The sequence below is a fragment of the Myotis davidii genome, unplaced genomic scaffold, assembly GCF_000327345.1.
Source record: "Myotis davidii unplaced genomic scaffold, ASM32734v1 scaffold733, whole genome shotgun sequence".
Taxonomy (NCBI): Eukaryota; Metazoa; Chordata; class Mammalia; order Chiroptera; family Vespertilionidae; genus Myotis; species Myotis davidii.
In genome coordinates, this window is record NW_006284956.1 from 568,096 (window position 1) to 588,779 (window position 20,684).

The 20,684-nt window shown below is 51.0% G+C and overlaps 1 protein-coding gene across 1 annotated transcript in view; it reads right to left on the reverse strand.

Annotated features, from left to right (window-relative positions):
- Positions 1–6,971, reverse strand: part of CST7 (cystatin F) — an 8,786-nt gene extending 1,815 nt beyond the window's left edge. Inside the window, exons 1-2 of the mRNA XM_006755244.2 lie at positions 6,728–6,971; positions 923–1,095 (exon numbers count right to left, since the gene is read on the reverse strand). Coding sequence (XP_006755307.1) covers positions 923–1,095; positions 6,728–6,797 — 243 coding nt within the window. The 5' untranslated portion in view covers positions 6,798–6,971. The remainder of the gene's footprint in view (positions 1–922; positions 1,096–6,727) is intronic.
- Positions 6,972–20,684: the final 13,713 nt, after the last annotated feature.

A 20,684-nucleotide genomic window follows, 5' to 3' on the forward strand; every position in this document is an offset into this window, starting at 1 on the left:
TTAGCTCTTGTCCAGGGGCGAAACGTGGGCTCTGTGTCCTGTCTTAGGACAGCTCCTTCCTCCCCAGGTCTCTCCATTGGGCATCAGGAGGGTGGCAGAGGCGGGGAACATATGGGTTTTGTCCAAAAGCCAGCTTCCCACAGCCGGGACCTTCCGTTTGAGTGGCTGTACAGAATCCCTGGTTTCAGGAAAGGCAGAGACGTGGGCAGCCACGTCGTCATTGTGGCTCATCACTATTCTGCACCCCTATCCCAAGCTGACCCTGTGTCCTCAGGACACAGATGAGCAAGACCTGGCTCTGCCCTGTAGAGTCCCCTCTAGGTGGGAGGTGGCTGAGCCATCCATGCAACTTCACAGGGTGTGACATTGAGGCAAGGCTGGTGGAGGACGGGTTTGTGTGGCGGGGAGGGGGTGCATTTTGGGCAAAGCTCTTATGTGAAATAAGTCCCAGGTGGAGAGGAGAACATCAAAAGGTCCTATGGGACTGTGGCTCTGATGAGGGGGTGAGGCAGGGGTGGGGCCCTAGGCCAGGGCAACTGTGGCAGGTGGTGCAGTGGGCTCCTCCAAGGGGCAGCATCTTCATCAGTTTGGTTCCTGATGCCCAGCTTCTGGTTTCTCCCCACCCAAAGCCTTCAGCAGGCCCACGTCTAGTCCCCGTTCCACCCCAGCCCACCTCTGTGCTACTCCCAGTGGCTCCACCCTGAAGAAGTTGGTTTCCGTAAGAGACGGTCCCGGACTTTTTGTTCAAGTCTGGTGACACTGGTGGCCTGGTTGTAGGCTTTCTGTGGCTGGCACTGCCAGCCTCCTGGCCTGTTTTGTGTTCTAGATGACCAGAGCGCTGGACAGTGCGCCCCTGTGGGGTAGGAGCCTCTGCAGCCTGGCCCCGGAGATGCTGGCCACCAGCGCCTACCTAGACCCTCACCTGGACCAGGGCTCTGCTGACATGGGACTCCTTGAACAAGAAGATGTCATTCGTGCAGTTGTTGAACCTTTCAACGCTGTATCTGGCTGCTTTGAGGACTCCTGGGTTGTTGGTGTTGATTGTTTTGGGAAATCCTGGCTTCACACCTGAGTTAAAGGTCTGGGAACAAACATCTGAGAGAGAAACACAGAACCAGACAAGAACACTGTTGTTAGTGGGGCCCTTGGTCCAGGGTCTTCACACCTTGGGGCTCAGTTCTCTCTGCTCCCAGTGTGGTCCCCAGTCTGTCTAGCTCGTCACTTCTCTGCCCTCCCCTCACCGATCCCTCCTGCCCTCACCACCTACCCTCTGCTCTCCTGTCCACCCTCCCTGGCCCATCCAGCCCCTCCCCCCCCACGACTCCCCCAGGGCAATTCTTGTGAATCCCTATGGTTGCCCTGAGGACCAGGCGAGGTGGGTGTTACAATGATGGGTTAGATACGGTTCCTGTCCTGCCCACACAGCCCCCTTCAGAACCCAGGTTATTTCCAATGCGTCTTAAAGAAACCCCGAACATGTCTGGAGGTGGCAGAGCCTCGGGACAGGATGTAGCCTCAGGGTGTCAGGAGAAGTCGCTCAGCTATCCTTCACAGCCAACATCTGGCCCCGGCCCCTCAGCTTGTCTCCCACAGGTGGACCACAGGGACGTGCCCAAGGCTGGTCCCGCCTTCTCACCGACAAGGAGGCTGCTGCTTTCCTCCACCTCGGGCTCTTGTTAGCATCTCCCCAGCTTCCAGGCCTCGCTCCTAGGGGCCCGTTCCCCAGGCAGCACCGTAGCACCTGGTGCTCCTCACTTGTGCTGCCTCTTTCTGCACTGTTTCGGGTACAAGTCTGAGGACAGGGCCAGGCCTGGGTGACTTCATTGCACATGCTCCTTTATGGAGCTGGCAGTGGTGGAGGGAGGGAGGGAGGGAGGCCTGGACTTCCTGTCCCGAGGAGGCCCATGTTTGGATAAAAGGTGGGGAGAGCAACCTGAGGGGCTTCCCCTACCAGCACACCGCAGCCTCTGACAGCCAGGCAGAACCAGGGACCCCGGCACCCTCCTCGGCTCCCCACATCCTCCTCTCCCAGCCCCCACAGCAGCAGGCCCAGGCGGACCCGAGGCTCCTCCCTGAAGAAGAACCTGACTTCACTCCTTGGTTCAGTCCCCGCCCCGCGGGCTGAGCCCTCTTCATCCCGCATGTGCAGGGGGCGCAGAAGCTTATGCTCGCTGGAGCTCATGCTCCGCAAATAAGCAGGCAAGAAAAACATGAGAGCAGCGAGTGAGGAGAGGCAGGAGCTGGGCAGGGATTTGTCCGCAGAGAGCAGGTCGGGCTGAGCCATTTACACGGATCCGGATGGAGGGCCTGAGCGTGGGCCATGGGGCAGAGGTGTTCCAGGGCTCGCTCCAAAGCGAGGAGGCTTGGGGAGAAATGCTCAGAGGCCAGGCTGGCCCGGTGGGGGTGTGTGCTAATCCAGGCTATGAACATTGGCTTTTATTATAAAGAACATGGGAATGTGAAAACCCCACAGGCTGTGTGAATTGCAACGTGAACATGGCCTTTTCTGGTTGCTGGCTCCTGGTGAATCTGTCAATTTTACTACAGTGGTCATGTACTGCTTGTATATTAAAAAGTTAAAAGTTTTAGGGAAAAATCTAAATAAACCAGGAGGGAGGGAGTGTGGGAAGAAGCTTTTTAGGTCTGTGAACTGCTTCTCTTTACTAAGACTTTCCCCAGATGTTCCTGAAAAATTAGCATGCCACACCACAGGCTGGCAATGGCCCAGGCATAAATTTTATTTCATTCGCTAAATTAAATGGTGTCAAGTTCAGCTTTTCGGTGGCCCAGCTGGTGTCAGGTGCTCTGTAGCCACACGTGGTGGTGACTGCCATCTGGGCCGGCAGGGCCTTGGGTCCTGCAGAGGTAGGTAGGGTTAGCATGTGGCAGGGGTGCCCAAGCAACAGGAAGTGGAGAGGGGGTGTGAGGGCAGCAGCAGCGCCAACCCCACAGGCTCCCGGCTTAGAGATTCTGCGGCCGTGAGCTCCCCCACTCGTTCCACACAGCGAGCATCCCTGAGGTTCTGCCTGCAATAGCCCAGCCCTCAGATGACATCCTCACAGAATCCGAAGCCCTCACTTGAGGGGCTGAAGACTGAAGCATGAAAACTGCTTCTGTCCCTTGAGCTCCAGGAGCTGGGCTGCTCAGGCTGTGTCAGGCCCGGAGCCTTCATTTCCCGGCTCCCCACGTGGCTCCCATGCCCGTGCACGCTGATGCTAGCAAGGTGGGGAGGCCCCAGCTGCTGCGGGACCCTGGGCTTACTGACTCGGTTTTGACAAGAACTGTTTGGGGAAGGAGCTTGGGTTCTGCTCATCACTGAAGTCTACACAGCAGTTTCCAGTTACTACATATTTGGGGTAGGAAATTTGAAAAATACAGAACAGTTTAACAAAAATATATCCCAAACTCTCCAAGGTAACCACTTTAACTGTTTGTTTGTTTTTTTAAATAAATAAATAAATAAAATGTATTACATTTAATTTTGCTTGAATTTAGCAGAATTAAAACAATGAAGTGAAATCAGGTGAGGCTGAACCTCAGATGAATATGTAATGTTAGTTTCTAAGTGATTTTGGTAAAGTTACAAAAAAGTTATGAAAATACTGAAGTTGCTTTATTTTTAGTTAGCTACATGTTTCCTAAAATGTCAGTTTCAAGTCATCACGGGTCCAAACAAACAATAAAAGCTCCTTTTTTAATTTTACAAAAAGTTGAAAAGTCACACCAGTTTTAGGATGACTCAAGAGAAATTAGCAGGGAAGGGCTGATCATGAAGAAAAAGATCCCAAAGAGGCGACTCCCCTTCAGGGAAGAAAACAAACAGGTCCCTGGACCCCAACCGGAGTCAGCCCCACCTGCCTGCCTGCTGTCCTCTGCGCTGCGGGGAGGGGGGCGGGGAGAGCAGGGAAGCCTGCTCTGCAACGGCTTGGGTGCCCGTTTTACAGGCGAGGAAACTGAGGCCTCAGAGGAGTGCAGGGCACGCTTAGTTCTAGAGACCACGCTCTCCCTTTCCTCACTCAAGAAGTATGATTTGGCAGCTGCTATGGGCAATGCCAAGGTGACTCAGACTAGGGAGTCCACAGTACAAGAAGGGAAGCAGGGTGCAGGCCCTGGGCTGGGCCCATCCAGGAAGGTGACTATAACCTGCCGTGAAGGAGAGCGCTGAGCGAGGGAGCTAGGGCTGGGGAGACCAGTAGGAAATGACCTAGATGAGGAGGGGAGAGCAGAGTGTGACATGGTGGCCGAGTGCAGCTTTCCAGGAGCGCTAACAGGTCATTTTCCCTAAATTCTGCAGGGCTGGGACGGGGAGGCTGGGGGTGGGGCTGTGAGCTGCTGGGGGCTCTGCATTTAGGTGAGTGCAGCTTAGTGCTTAGGCGTAGGGAGAAGCCAGCTGCCCAGATGGTGCTGCTACCCTAGGGGGGTTAGGGTTAGGGTAACTGTCACCCCCCTTTCCCACGGGAAGACCCTGGGATCTGTTCTCAGAAGTTGAGGGGAGGCTGTGGGGGCCTTGGGTACGGGGGGCGGGGCGGTGGTGAGGGGGCGAGAGAACCAGGTCTGGGATTGAGTTCCCATCTCTGTTCCACCACCAGACAGAGGGGCCTTCAAGCCCCTGGTTCCGAGGCCCGCATCTGGGAAATGAAGGACGTACTTGAGAGGATCGAAGCTGGGGTAGGGTGAGTGGGGTGGGACAGCCTGGGGCTGCCAGGACCGGAGAGACTCAGGAGCAGGGCTGGGGTGGGCGGCTGCAAGCACCCCAGGCTCAGTGAGCGTGCCTTCCGTGTCCATGCCAGTCAAGCCTTGCTAGGGACCAAGGGGCTGGGTTATTGACCCATTTCATGGGCCAAGAGACTGACGCTTAGGGAGGCTCCAGGCTCCACAGTTACCAGGCTCAGGGAGTCTGCGTGTCCCGAGGCCTGCGTGTGTGTGTGAACTCTGAACACTCTTGCCTGGGGCTTGGTGGCAGAGAGCAGGTCTAAGGGGCTGGCCGGGCTGGCTGAGCAGGACTTCGGCAGGGAGGGGTAGGCGCAGCTGTGGCGGGGAGGGGAGTGTATGGAGAGGGCTCTGTTTAGTAGGAAACACCAGCAGAGGGGGCAGCTCTGGTGACAGGGCGCTAAGACTAGGCTAAGGATTCCCCATGCATCCTGGACCTGTCCCTGCTCTGTTAGGGGACGACGCTGAGGCAAGCAGAAGGAACTTACATGTAGTCTGAATAACTGCATCCAGGACAACTGAAAGGCAGGGACCACATTCCTCCACAGGCCCCCTCACTAAGGTTTGAGGCGTGCGCTTCTCTGGTCTGAGCACCCCCTCCTTCCCCCTGGCTTGTCCCCTCCTATGGCACTAGGGGGGCACAGGAAGACAGTGGCACCCAATCAGGACAGGCTGGAAAGAGGGGTGCGGGGGTGGGGGGAGGGAAGGCTTCACTATGTGAGCTAAGAATGAAGCTCTGGGAGCAGGAGGAGGCAGGGGAATCTGTTCCCATAGCCCCTGAGACAGTGTCACCAGGAGGGGGGTGACCCCTCCGTGGATTGAGAGGCGCTGGGGCTGGCCCCTTGTACTGGTCCTGCCTGAACACCCTCCACTTGGTGTCCTTGGCCAGGCTCCAGCCCCTCCTGAAGAACACGGAGCGCAGGAACCAACCTCCACCTGGGCGTTGTCCCTGCTCCCCAAGCAGTGGCTGTGACTGGAGCAGGTCATCTTGGCCTCCAGCACCAGCTTCCTCGGTGGTTAAAGGAGGTGAGACAGAGGCCCTCTAGGTCTTCACCATCATCTATGGCAGTGGTTCCCAACCTTCCTAATGTTGTGACCCTTCAGTACAGGCCCTCATGTTGTGGTGACCCCCAATCATAACATTGTTTTCATTGCTATTTCATAACTGTAATTTTACTACTGTTATGAATCGTAATGTAAATATCTGATATGCAGGATGTATTTTCGTTGTTACAAACTGAACATAATTAAAGCATAGTGATTAATCACAAAAACAGTACGTAATTATATATGTGTTTTCCGATGGTCTTGGGCGACCCCTGTGAAAGGGTCCTTCGACCCCCAAAGGGGTCGCGACCCACAGGTTGAGAACCGCTCATCTATGGCCTATGCTTCTGGTGCTGGGAAGGCATCTTCAACTCCGTGTGTGTGTGTGTGTGTGTGTGTGTGTGTGTGTGTGTAGGCAGGGGCTCCCTGGCCATGGGAACTGGGGACAAGTTGCCAACCCTAGCTGTGCCTCAGTTTCCAGGAGCAAAGGCTACCCCTCTCTTCCTCCCCTCTCCCCAGCATTGGCCAGGCAGGAGGGGTGACAGTATCTGATCATCAGGTCCCTAGAGCCAAGTCACAGGGCAGCAGCCAGCAGGCAGGAACGGCTGGCCATCAGGTAGAAACTGCCTGCCCACACCCATTCCTCTGTCCCCATGGAGGGGCGTGGGGAGCCTCCCCTGGATCAGGGAGCAGCCGAGAACAGAAGTCTTCCCTCATCTCCAGGTGGCACTCAAACCCTATTCCCAAACCCCTGGGACCCCTTGGAAGGCAGGAACCCCTGAGACCTCTGGAAGGCAGCTGGTGCCAGCCCTGGGGCCCCGGCCTCGCAGCCGTACCTGCTAGGGCTGCCCAAACAGGACTGTGCTTCGGGGCCTGGGCATGGGAGGAGGAGCTCATGGCACCTGGCTCCTACAGCAGTCTGGGCATCGTGTCTGAGGGAGGCAGAACCCAGGGGGCACCCTCCACTTACCTGGGGACAGGTCCCCCGCGGCGCTTAAGACCAGGCTGCCCAAGGCAAGCAGCACGCAGGCCGGCCGCATAGCTTCAGGGAAGGCAGTGCTGGCTGTGGGCCCTGGGGGAGGTGCTGGGGCGCATGTTGGGGGACCCTGCGAACTGCCCCGCCCAGAGGGGGCTGCCTGTCTTGTTACTGGCAGGGGTGGTAGTTTCTTGCTAAATCATTTGACCAGAAGCTGTTCATCTCCACTTCTATCGGCTACACTGTCAACCACTTCCTTTATTCAAGTTTCCAAAGCGTGATGATTCTTTTTTTTCTGTGAGGGGAGGGGGAAGAGAATGAGACCTGTGAACAAACCACCTCTGTCTTCTACCCTTGAAACACCCAGAAGAGAGATTGCATTAAAAAAAAATTAGGGATTTTCAGAAGCAGAATCACGTGGATTTCCTTCTGCAAACCAACTTCTCAGGTTCCCTTTCTGAGGTCTGAGTGGCCCCTGCAGACTGCCCGCCTGCTGGCTGAGTGGACACCCCCTGCCTGGAAGTGGGCAGGTCTGCGTGCGGGAAGCAGCTGCTGAGTGCAGCCTCAGAGGATGGATGTGGTTGGGCACAGGCTGCCTCTGGTGATTTCTGCCCTGGAAGCGGGAGAGGAGCAGTGTGCGCTGACGGATGGATCGCGGCCTGGCTTTGGCTCAGAGCTGGTGAAGGGGGAGAAAGCACAGTGTGGCCACAGGTTCTAGCCCCGGCAGAGTGCCCGCTTATCTGCCAGCTCGGCAACTAGGACTGGGGCTCTGGAGCCAACTGGCCCGAGTTTGTTTAAACCCAGCTCTGAGTGTTAAACCCAGGTGGCCTTAGGTATGGGGCAGCTCTATGCTGCAGTTCCCTCTGAGAGGGTTGTGGTGAAGATTTATGACTTTCTCAATGCTAATGCTCAGGCCTGGATGGAGCCAGCTGTATGGGCGGTTCATGGGCAATGCAGGAGATGCCCGAGCGTCCGTGCTCCCAGTGCCACCTGGCCAGTGCGTGTAACGCATCCCCAGGGGACAGGAGGTTGGACGGGCAGATTCTCTGAACCAGAACTTGCATGTTAACACCATCCAGGGGAAGCTCTGCCCCCAATGGGTCCAGATGGGTTCTATTGGATTCTGGGTTTGTGTGGCTCGGGCAAGCCATCTAACTTGTTGGAGTCCCCAGGTTCCTGGCTGCCCCGAGGACTGTTATCAGCAAAGCGTGATTAGCACAGCACGTGGTGTGTGGTGACATTTGGTAAACTGTGGGGGCTGTGGCAGCCGGTGTGCTCTGCTGGGCTGGCCCTGCCAGTGCTGACCTCTCACCTCTGGCTGTCAGCAGCTGTGCGTGAGGACTCCAGGGTGGTGTCTCCTTGCCAAGCTCTGTGCCCTGATCTCATGTGCCATGTCTGGGATTCGTTCCCGGCCGGGGACTGGGCTGGAGGAAAGTGCAACACAACTCGGTGTTTGCCCAACGTGGGTGGCAGTTTGGCCTGGCTGCTCGCTGTTGGTGCTGTGGACTGTTTCTGCTTTCAGAAGCATTGGGCAAGGCTCAGGGCGGTTTGGGACTTTCCTCGGCCACTGAGCCACTGTCTTTCCCGGCTTTGGCCCTTTGGTCTGTGAGTGTGGGGAACAGTCCTCCATGTCCCTAGCCCTCCCCCTCTCAAGCTTGTGGGGAAACAACGGTACAGGGAGGCCCTCATTCCATCACAAAATGCGTGGCGGGATTGAGCTGATGTCACACCGGCACGGTTAGAGGGTCCTCCAGGGAAAGTGTGTGTGTGTGTGTGTGGAGAGTGTCATATATGTAGATGTGTGTGTCTGTGTGTATGCCTGTGTGTCCAGGAGTCTATCTTTGTTTCAGTCTTGATATGGTTTGAAAGTGAATGTGTGTGCTTTCCTGAGTGTGTAAAAATGAGTGTGTATGTGCTTATGTGCATGAGTGTGTAGTTGTGTAAGCATGTTGTAATGGTTAATTCTATATGTCAGCTTGACTGGGCCACGAGGTGCTCAGATGTTTGGTTAAACGTGACTCTGGGTGTGTCTGTGAGCATGATCCCGGAGGAGACTGACATGTGAATCTGCGCTGAGCAAAGCGATTGCCCCCCCGTTGTGGGTGGGATCCACCCCATCAGCTGAGTAGAATTAAAGGCCACACGAGAAAGAATTCTCTGTCTGATGTCTTCAGGCCAGGACATCCGTCTTCTGCTTGCAGACTCACACTCAGATTGGAACTGACACCAGATTGGAATGGGCTCCACTTCCCAGGCCTTGGGACTGAAGCTGGAGCTATGTTATTGGCTTTCCTGGTCAGACCGTTTAGCCTCCTCAGTTGTGGGAGGCAGTTCCTCATAGTAAATCTCTTTACACACCCACACATACCCAATTGGTTCTGTTTCTCTGAGAATCCTGACTGATACATTTGTGCACATGTATCTCTGCCTATATGGACGTCTACGTATGTAAGTGTATATTGTTCGTGTATCTGTGTCTCTTTGCTTGCATGTTGTATGTTCATGTGTCTGTGTATTCCTGTGAATCTGGTTGAAAAGCATTACATTTGTGCCTCTGCATGTGAACATGTGTGTGCGCACATGTGCAGGTGTGTGATTGTGTGTATGTATGCTATATGCACTATTTCTATTCTATCCAAGGCATGCCTGAAGTGCTGCGGAAGTGATGAGCTCAGTACTGAGTCTCATTCATTCATTCATTCATTCATTCATTCCTCATCTATCCTTTAACCCCTTCCTACTGGAAGTGTGGCCCCTGGACCAGTGGAGCCAGCATTTCTTGGGAACTTGATGAAAATGCAGATTCTCAGGCCTCACCACATCTTATGAATCAGACTCTCTGTGAGTGGGGCCCAGGAATCTGTTCACAAGCTCTCCAGGAGAATTTTTGGCCTCTAAGGTTTAGGAGGCACTGATCGAACCCATTTTATTGCCCCTGCTATCCTCCTTTCTTGTGGATATGCATAATGTCCCCCTGACCTCCATGCTGTGCCCACTGCTGGCTTTGGCCAGTTGTCATCCTACCATGTGGAGAACATGGCTTTGCCCACTAACTGGTCATACAGCAGGGCTCCTACAGGAGATTCCTAGTCCCCTGGGGTGTGAATGGGTGCGGAAGGAACACAAGGTGGGTGAGGGAAGCCTGTGCTGAGTGAAGTCAAGGAGCGGGCATGCTCTTCTTCCCCAGTGGATGTGAGCACATGCCAGACCCATCCCTTTGCTGGTTGGGAAACCATAGACTGTGGTTTTGCCAGAACTTCCAGAGCCAGGACTTCTAAGGCCCGACCCACGCAGCTGGGAGCCTCCTGTCTCAGGCTGGGTGAGCAGGAAGTGCTGTCTGTCTAATTTGAGCAGTTAACAGAATTATAGACGGTGGTGAGAGGGGGTTCAGGTCCCCTCTTCCCCAGGCTGGGTCGCCTGGGAGCTCGTCCTTGTCTCCTCTTGGGGTGAAAAGGAGGCAGGTGCAGTTTAGGTGGCAGGGATCCTGGGCACCTCCTCTCTTTGAGTCTCCTCTGACGCTTCTCCTTCCTGCCATCTCATTTATTTTAGCTCATGGGACATAGCTGGAGGCTACACAGTTGATTCAACAAGTTAAATTTCACTTCAAAGGGCACATCTCGACATAGTCACGTTGCTGTGTGAACTTCCAGGCAGACCCTGCTCTCAGGGTACTTGTCCTGTTGCTTCCATCATGGATCTCTTTTGCAATTTGAAAGGAAAACCCAATGAAGTGTATAGTTATTGGATGAGTTATCAATTGCTGCATAACAAACGACCACAAATTTAGCAGCTTAAACAGCACACATCTGTTAGCTCACAATAACTGTTGGTCAGGATCTGGGCACAGCTGAGCTGGGTTCTTTTCTTCAGGCCTCACCACACTGCAATCCAGGTGCATTTGAGGGCTAAACTGGGAAATGATCCCTTTTCAAGTTCAAGTGTCTGTTGGAAGCCACCAGTGTGGCCATCTGTGTCTTTAAAGCCAGCAAAAGGACAGTGCCACAGGCCTGCATATAAAGGGGCAGGCATTATCAGGATAACCAACACTAATACAAACACACATTAACTCTCTTCACTGAAGATGCCTGCAAAAAATAACCCATGAGGTGGCAGTGAGCACCTTTAGATGCACCTTCTCACTAGAAGGAGCCAAGGCTACTTGGAGAAACAGTGGTTCCAGGCCAGGGCAGGAAATGTACAAGGTGAGCCTGGAACATCTGGTCTACCCAGAGATCAGGGAAGCCATTGAAGATCATCAAGGTCATGTCAAAAGAACTTTCAGCAAACAACAAGTGTTCCTGAGGATGTGGAGAAAAGGTAACCCTCATGCACTGTTGGTGAGAATGCAGATTGGTGCAGTCATTATGGAAAACATTATGGACAACCCTAAACAAATTAAAAATGACCCAGCAAATTCACTTCTGGGTATGTATCCGAAGTACCCAAAACACTAATTCAAAAAAACACATGCACCTCAAGTACATTTCAATCATCTCAAAATTGTAGTTAAAAACTTACCATATACAAGGAAATAGCAGCAGAGAATCACTAATCTTAAACCAACCAAAAAACAAAAACAAAAAACAAACCCAACCCTTGAAATAAAAAATGAAAAAAGTGCCATTGCAGCATTATTTACAGTAGTCAAGATATGGAAGCAACCCAAGTGCCCATCAATAGACAAGTGGATAAAGAAAACTGTGGTCCATATATACAATGAAATGTTACTCGACAATAAAAAGAATGAAGTCTTACCATCTGCGACAGCATGGATAGACCTAGAGCAGTGATGGCGAACCTTCTGAGCTTGGCGCGTCAGCATTTTGAAAAACCCTAACTTAACTCTGGTGCTGTGTCACATATAGAAATTTTTTGATATTTGCAACCATAGTAAAACAAAGATTTATATTTTTAATATTTATTTTACATATTTAAATGCCATTTAACAGAAAAATCAACCAAAAAAATGAGTTCGCGTGTCACCTCTGACACGCGTGTCATAGGTTCGCCATCACTGACCTAGAGGGTAAAAGAACATGGAAGTCAACTTGAAGAGGCTCCCACCGGCCCAAAGGGACAACTTAGCACCAGTAAGAATACAGCAGGAGGTCAAAACACACCAACTAGTCATACATGGTGAGTTTGTAGTGATACAATGATTATAGTGATGATGATACTTCCTCCCCATCCTCTGAGGGCCCTGGCAATGGTGGGGCCCTTCTCCCAGCTACTGGTCCCTGCTTCACAACCCTGCTGCAGTAAGTGCCCTTCCTACCCCACAAAGCCCAGGAAGGAGAGCCAGTGGCAAGACGCTTCTGTGTAGTGGGAGCGGCAGCCCTCCCTCACCTGCAGAACATTGTGTTCCTGAAAAGCCGTAGGATGGAGTTCCTGGTCCAGCTGTGGCCACTGGGTGGGTCATTGGACTTCTCCAGATTCAGTGTCCTTGTCTGTTACAAAACAAGAAAAAAAAGAAGGAAAGAAAAAGAGAGGTGCTTACCTCTTAGACGTCTTTGGGGGTTTAGGTGATGTGGAGAACAGAGTTATGACCCTCATTGCCCAATGACAGGCTCATAGCTGGAGTCGTGCTTCCCAAACTCTCAGACACCAGGTGTGCACCAACAAATTTCCTTGCAGATGTGCACAAGGTATGTGGGACTTCTCAGAGCCTTTAGAAAGCAGGTCTAGTGTGCAAATGCCCAGATTAATAGCAATGGCAACATGGAGCCACCTCTGCCCAGAAGGTCTCTGACCTCCTTATGGGGCTCGGGATTGAGGGTTCTGGTGAGGGAACGGCAGGGCTGAGGAGCGAAGGGCAAGGCCCTGCCGGGCGCTGAGGAGTGACCTGCTGCAGCCTGCCCTGGGGTTTTGAGTTCAGCGAGGAGGCATTCCGTTAGAGGGCTCCTGGCCAGACTGGGATCGGGTGAGAGGGACTCGTGAGCTCTGGACAACCTGCAGATGCCAGGATGGCGATGGGGGTCCCTGCTGGTGGCCTGAGCTGCTGGGAGAAGCAGAGGTAGTGGCACTGACATACCACTCGGAATGACCGAGAGCAAAAGTCACAAAGCTTTGCACAGCCGAGCTTCGGAAGGAGCCTCAGGGCCTTAAAGTGATGTGTAGAAGAAGCGAAAGCCTGTGGTCCAGGAGAGGATCATCTGACGAGCTTCTGAGACCTTTATGGTTTGTCTGTATTTTATTTTTTAAAGTCAACGGTAGTTATCTGAGTGGTGAGGCTGGAAGACCTTTTTTTGTCTTTATATTTCTCTGTGAAGAATAACGTTCACACATTTCTCCAGCCGTAGCACGTGTGAGGAGAATGTTGTCTACTTGGTGGCGCTGTGATCTAAGAAATGAGCATCGCCTTGCCTGAGAACTGGGGTCTCCCAACTTGTTCCTTAGGGCTCTGGGACTTCCTCCTTAGGTGCCTGCCATAGCGCCCCTCCCCACCCACCACCCCCACACACCTACACACATGCCCTGTTCTTGAACCTGCTCCAGCTTCAGGCCTCCTCCATAACAGCAGTGGGCTTTCAGCCGTCTTTGGCCTCTTTCTGCAGGCTGGGAAATGTTCTGCTTTTGCAAATTAAGTCATTAAAGAAAGAGTAAATTTGCATTAATTGTTGATGGCTTATTAGTATCTCCGAGGAGGGCCAAGCTGGGACAAGTGTGAATTTCATGAATTTCCCCAAGCTTTTGTGGCTTGGCTTGAACTCAGAGGCCCTCCAAGTAAACTCGTGTACAAGCTTTAATTAACATTTGCCAGCGTCAGTGTGTTTTATTGCCTTTCGAAGCCCGCGGCCTTCCTCCTGACTCATTGACTCAGAGGCTCTGGGCTGTGATGAAGGCAGGGGCTCGGTGCCCACATGGAGAGGGCTCCTCTCCATCAGAGAGGACAACAGAGGGCTGTTCCACAAGGAAGCCAGTCAGCTTGTTTCCCACTGTCATTTTGCACCCTGGGTTCCTGTGGGGAGATAGTAACCTGTGGGAGGTGTCTAGGGAGATCCCTGAGCCTCTTCACTCATCATCAGATTTGCCATTTCTTTCTAACATTTCTCAGTGGGTGTCTATCCTTTTTTCTTTTTCTTTTTTTTTTTTTTGAGTTCCAGGCAGTCCTTCCTCCAGTGGCCCTCCTCCTTGCAACAGGTGCATTGATTGATGCCTAGTGGGTCTTCCCCTTTTTTGCAGGTCCCACCTCTCCTTCTGGCCTCCCCACACTTTTTAAGGAAACGGTGGCCTGCTTTAATTTCCTTGTTTCCTGGGCATGATAAACTCTAAAGACTATATCCATCAGCTGGGAGGGACTCATTGCCAATGCCCTGTCCAAATGCTGAAGCTTCCCTCTGATATCTGGGATGCTCTGCCCAAGGAAAGTCAAGTTTACCATCTGGACATTTTCTCGTGCCTGTGGGTCAGCATCGGTATGCCTTCAATAGGCCCAATAGATTCTTTCTAAGAGTTCAGAAGGATCTGCATTTGGTTTCTGCTGAATGGTTTGTACCACATTCGGGCTCCTTTCCTTAGGCACCCAAGTCCCTCCGATATGCACCCTCTGCAATGCTCCAGGAAGCCCAGGTCTCCACCTGTCCAGTCCAGATGGTGACTAGCAAAATGGAGGTGAGAAGATCTGCCCTTCTCTGGAAATCCTCCCTATATGAGGGGTTGGAATTCTTTCAATTCAGTAAATCTGAAGTGGAAAATGGAATATGGGCCTGATAGTAGCCAGCAGGCTGGCCTTCCAGGTTTATTAGCATGTAGGGCATCGCCTCCAAGGGAATTGCCCTACTCTGGGTAGGGATGCTCTCTGACCAAATTGGGTGCCCTGTAGGGTCTTCAATGGGGAGACCATTCCTTCCTCATACAGGGGTGGGGTTGTCCCCCTCTAGGCCCTACTTCAGGAGTACCTAGCAGCAGGACTGTTGGCAAAGGAATTTTCCCTGCTGCTAATTCTGGTTTCCCTGTTTCAGGGCATTAAAGCAACTCATCTCCTCATTTTCCTTTTCTTCCTGTGTCTTATCAGGAAGAGGTTTTGAAGCAAATTTGCTTGTTTGCATCATTAATTTATTACCCCCCCCTTGCCAAATCCTTATTATGTAAAGACATAAATGTCTAGACATAAGGGATTTTTGTCCCATTTCTCTGGAAAAACAATTCCAGTTTAGTAATTTGAATAGTGTAGTAATTTGAGGAACCATTCAAGGGCTATTTTCCCTCATAGTCTAAAGTATACATAGGCCAAGCAATATTGTAATAGAAAACCAATTCCTATGGCTGTACATGGACCAATCTGCTAAAATTTGGCCAAGTGGACTCCCTTTAGGAGTGGAAACATAATAATGCCTGATGTCATGTAAGAACAAATCCAAAACCATAACTACAGCAATACCCCAGGCAAAATGGGAACATATAGACAAAACTTGGATCCATAATTCCATTATTCCAAACAGATGCTCACAGGCAAGTCCTAGCATCTTATATCCTGCCAACTAATACCTAAGTGGCACAAAGCCCAAATTGTGATGTGTCTTGGTGTGGGTCTCTTTGGATTCATCTTGATTGGGGCTCTCTGTGCTTCCTGAACTTGTGTGACATTTTCCTTCACCAGGTTAGGGAAAATTTCAGCCACTATCTCTTCAAACAGGCTCTCTATACCTTGCTCACTCTCTTCTCCTTATGAAGTGATGTTGTTATGCTTGATATTGTCCTAGAGGTCCCTTAGACTTTCCTCATTAAAAAAAAATTTCTTTTCTTTTTGATGTTCTGCTTGGGTGCTTACTTTGATCTTGTCCTCCAAGTCACCGATTTTATCCTCTGCTTCATCTAACCTGCTTTTGATTCTTTCTAGTATATTTCTCATTTCAGATATTGTATTCTTCATTTCTGACTGTTTCTTTTTTATGGTTTCTATGTCACTTAAAAATATTTTTTATTGATTTTAGAAAGGAAGGGAGAAGGAGGGAGAGATAGAAACATCAATGATGAGAGAGAATCATTGATTGGCTGCCTCCTGCACAACCCCCTACTGGGGATTGAGCCCGAAATCCAAGCATGTGCCCTGAACAGGAATCCAACCGTAACCTTCCTCTAAGAAGAAAAAAAAGAATCAGCCTAGACCAGGAGTGGGCAAACTTTTTGACTTGAGAGCCACAATGGGTTCTTAAACTGGACCGGAGGGCCGGAACAAAAGCATGGATGGAGTGTTTGTGTGAACTAATATAAATTCAAAGTAAACATCATTACATAAAAGGGTACGGTCTTTTTTTTCAATAGTTTTATTCATTTCAAATGGGCCGCATCCGGCCCACGGGCCGTAGTTTGCCCACGGCTGGCCTAGACCCTGACTTCAGTTGACACAGATCGCCCAACTGCAGGAATTTGGCTGGCATTGACCAGTTCTGGAATTCTGACACTGCCTGCATGTCCCTCCTTCTGATCTTTGTTCTGTTTCTCCTCTCCCTCCCTATAGAAAACCCTGCCTGCACTGAGATGCTAAGCATTTGAATAAACCCCTTTCCTTTTCCACCAGCATCTGTCTCATGAGTTTGGGTTTCGTGCTGGCAGGCAGTTAAACCTTGGTTCGGTTATAGTCAGGGCACAAGTCAGTGCACTCCCCAAACTGGTGCTGTAACAATAGGAGTGCTCAACACTGGGAATGTGGCATCTTACCATCTCTGTTGCTCTGGAGCAGGGGAATTTTTCAGCCAAGACATCCCCCTGGCTTCTCAGCTACCACATGGGGGGGAAGGGTACACCCATTTCCAAGTTTTTGCTATTCTCACAAGTCTCTATGTGGCTTCTTCTGTAAATCATTGGTTATTATATTTCAGTTCAGCTAGTCTTCAGTTGGTTATGCAGGTTGTTTGCTCTATAATTTAGCTATAAATCCAGTTGGGGCTGGGAGCAGGTGAGTGTAGCTTCCATCTACTCTGCAGCCATCTTGGGATCCTCCGAGTTGTAAGAGTTCTTTACATGTGCTGGATACTCCCTTATCAGATACTAGAGGCCCAATGCATGAAATTCACGCAAGAGTAGGCCTTCCTTCCCCCAGCTGCCAGCATTGGCTTCCCTCTAACACCCGGGACAGGGGCTTGCTTCCCTCTGGCTGCCTGCAGGCACATGGGACCTGGGCTTCTTCCCAGCCCCAGCTTCATTTGGAAGGATGTCTGGAATGATGTCCAGAAGGACGTCGATCTAATTAGCATATTACCCTTTTATTATTATAGATGTGATTTAGAAATATTTTATTCAGTCTGTGAATTGTTTGTTTTTACTTGGTTGATAGTGTCCTTTGGTGCACAAAAGGTTTTACTTTTAATGAAGTATAATTTAGCTATTTTTGTTGTTGTTATTGTTTCCTGTGCTTCTGGTGTCACATCTAAGAAATCTTCAATGTCATATTTTCTTCTAAGAGTTTTACTGTTTCAGCTCTTACAGTGAGGTCATGGATCCATTGTGAGTTAATTTTTGTAGATGGTGTGAGGTAGGGGTCCCACATTATTAGTATTCTCTTGCATGTGATACTGTGTCAAGTGGTGATCACTGTTACTTTGGCAGGCAGGAGAGAGAAGATGCAGCAGTGTATGCTCTGGACTCAGTGAATCTTTGTGAGGTTTCTCTATTCAAGCTGAGCTTGTCCAGCACCTTATTTGCTTCCAGTTACGTGGAGTCACATGTTAAAAACTACTCCAAGGTTTTGTCACTCATGTTTTCTGTCTCAATTCATGTTACCCCAGGCTCCAGGGCCCATGGCTGTGGGGTAGGGTGAAGTCCTGGGCACAATACCCTTCCCCTTAAAAATGTGTTGTTGAGGAAGGGATGCAGGAGAGAAGTCAGCAGTTGCCAGGGGCTGGGGCCGAGGCTAGGGGTGGGGATGACTCAAAGGGGCAAAATGAGGAGTTTTGGGGACAGTGAGACTGCTCTGAATCTTGATTGTGGTGCTGGTTACATGACTGTATAAAGTTGTCAAAACTCACAGAATTGTAACTCAAAAAAATGGCTCTTACTATTTGTTAATTTAAAACATAGAAATCAATAAGTGAACCCATGTGCTGTTTTGAGGCAACAGAACTTTGAGTGAGAGCGCCCTCTGGAGGCAAGCCACCTGGTTTCAAGTCCAGGCTCCCCCACTTTCCAGCCATGGGATCTTGGCAAGGGCTGCATGCCTCAGATTCTTTTTCTGTAAAAGGAGGGTGACGTTTAGGGTTTAGAATGAGCATTGACAGAGTTCAGCCACACGAAGCTTGGGGCATGGGTTGGTGTGCAGAGAGTTCCATGTCAGAGATCGCTATTATCACAGGTATCTCCAGACCCCAATGGGTTATGTGGGGAGGAGGGAAGGAGGAGCTGAAGGGCTAGAAGCTTCTGGTCCCTGTAAAGTACCCTGTTGTCCGTGGCTTTATTTGTCCATGTCACACTGCAGTACTAAGACCATGTTTTGGTGAATGCTTTGTCTCCCAAGACATCTCTCATGTCCTGGCGCGTGGCCTGAGGAGGTGGTTGGGCTGGGTTGGCTCATCTCTCCTGAGCCTTCTGATGGCTGCAGCCCCATCTGCCAGCCCTTAGAGGCTCAGCCCTATGATCCTGGTTAGGTGGGGCTGTTTCTGGGTGTCCGTGCTGCGTTCGTTTTAGTGTAACTCATTTTGCTGGTCAGTGCTCACAAGGAAGGGAGAACTAGGCGTGGAAGGTGAGAGTGGTCGCTTTGACTTGCAGAAGCTTCATTCTGCTCTGTTACTCCAGGTGTTGCACAGCCCAGGAGCTTGTCTTAGGGGGAGAGAATACATCCTGTCATGGCCTGTTTGCCTGATGGGAGCTGTTCCCGTGGATTTTTCTGGTTAAGGGGCAGAAGCCAGGTCCTCACCTATTGGGTGAGTCTGTGATATTCTTTCTAGATGACTCTCAGGTTTACCCCCATCCGTGTTTCTGAGCAGAGGCCTCTCTGGATCCATCCAGGCATACTCATCCCCGTCTGCTTGTATTTTGGGATGCAGATCCCTACCCTCTGCTTCATCCACCAACGTATTTCCATCTGCTTTCTGTCTGCCAGAAATTGAAAACTTGTGCCAGCTTGCTGATGGCCTGCTTCTAATTCTTTTTTCGGTAACAGGTTTATTCCCTTTATTTTTTAGTTTTTGGTTTTGAGCTGTTTAAACCATATTGCTTTACTTTTGCAGATATATTGCTTACAGGTTATATAGCCATTCCCTAGGTCTTCAGCAAGAGGGAAATGTCAAATAGCCATCATGAATCCTACTAAAAGCTCTGTTTTTCATGGAAATGCCTAATGTGGTTGTGTTTAAATTCTGGAATTTGAATGTGTTAACATTTGGAAGCATAATTGAGGAAATAATTCTCAAGCATAGAGAAGATTCACAGTGGGGGGCCAGAGTGGTCTCCTTAAGAAGTGGAGCCTGGCAGTCATTTACATCCCGGTGAGAATGGTGCAGATCTGAGTGTCTTTGAGAAGACATTTTAGGGTGTGGAGAGCTAGAGAGAGACAGCGATGTCTGAACTGGAAGGCAGGGGCAGTGTGAGGGCAATGGCCCCAGTGATGGGGAGAAGGAACAGTAGGAGGTAGGGGTGACTCCTGGTGCAGGAGAAGAGGATAAGAATGAAGTTTATCTTAAAAACTAGAGGCCCGGTGCACAAATTTGTGCACAAGTGGGGTCCAGCCAGCCTGCCCTAATGGGGTCAATTGGGCTGGGTGGGGGGAGGGACTGTGGGCAGTTGGCCAGCTGCCCCTGCCCCCACCCCTACCCCTACCCCCTGGTTGAACTCCTGGTCGAGGGGACAATTTTCATAGTAGCCTTTTGTAATATAGAATAGGACCTTTGGGGATGGCCCGGCAGTGGGGCTTTGAGACAGTGTTCCAGGGTGTTCTAGGGGAACTTCTAGCTAGACATCAGGGGTTTTCTTTTTCTTTTTTCCAGACCTCAAAATGATATATAAATCAGTTTTGTCAGATGGAAAGTAAAAGGATTAGACTTTAATAAACAAACATCAGCCAGAGAAGTTTTCACCCAAGCACTTTATTCAAGAAAACAAAGGTAGCACCATTAAGACAGTTCTTTTTTTTTTCTTCTTCTTTTTTTAAAAATATATTTTATTGATTTTTTACAGAGAGGAAGGGAGAGGGATAGAGAGTTAGAAACATCGATGAGAGAGAAACATTGATCAGCTGCCTTCTGCACACTCCCTGCTAAGGATGTGCCCACAACCCAGGTACATGCCCTTGACCGGAATCGAACCTGGACCCTTCAGTCTGCAGGCCGATGCTCCATCCACTGAGCCAAACTGGTTAGGGCAAGACAGTTCTTACGTTAGATTTTCATGCAGGTCCTTCCTTGGGAAAAGATGTGAGAGCCAGCAGTGAAGACTTCCTGGGGCAGGAATGAGGGCAGAGTGGGTGAGCAGGGGAGCAGGAGAAAGACGTGGCTGGGAAGCCCCTGAGCTGAGCGAGGGAGGGTCAGGTGCACCCTCCCCCCGCATCACCCAGCAGCATCGGCAGCATTGGTGGAGCCTTGGGTGGGTGTCGGACACACGTGGGTGTGGGGTAAGGCGACTGAGGCACACTCACATGGCAGGGCCCTGGCACACCAGCGGGCAGAGACTGAGGTTGTCCCAAACGCCATGGGTCCAAGCTGGGCACTGTCTTTTCCCGTTAGGTTATTATTCATTTAAAAATTCCTTTTAAATAAAATATTGGCAGCGGTGGCTCCACCTGTCACATTCCCTTTTTCTCCTGAGGCGGAGCGCTTCCAGTGGAGCGAGAGGGCAGATGGAAGGTTGCAGGGACACAGCCACACCCGCTCCTGCTCGCAGGGATGTGCTCACAGACCGTCCTCCCCCTGGGCGAGGGGCCCTCTGCTGGCAGGGCTCAGAAACCTCCTGCCCAGGGTGCCCAGCCAGCACGCTGCTCAGGCACCCCTGCTGGGCGGGACCAGAGTGGGTTGGGGGGACT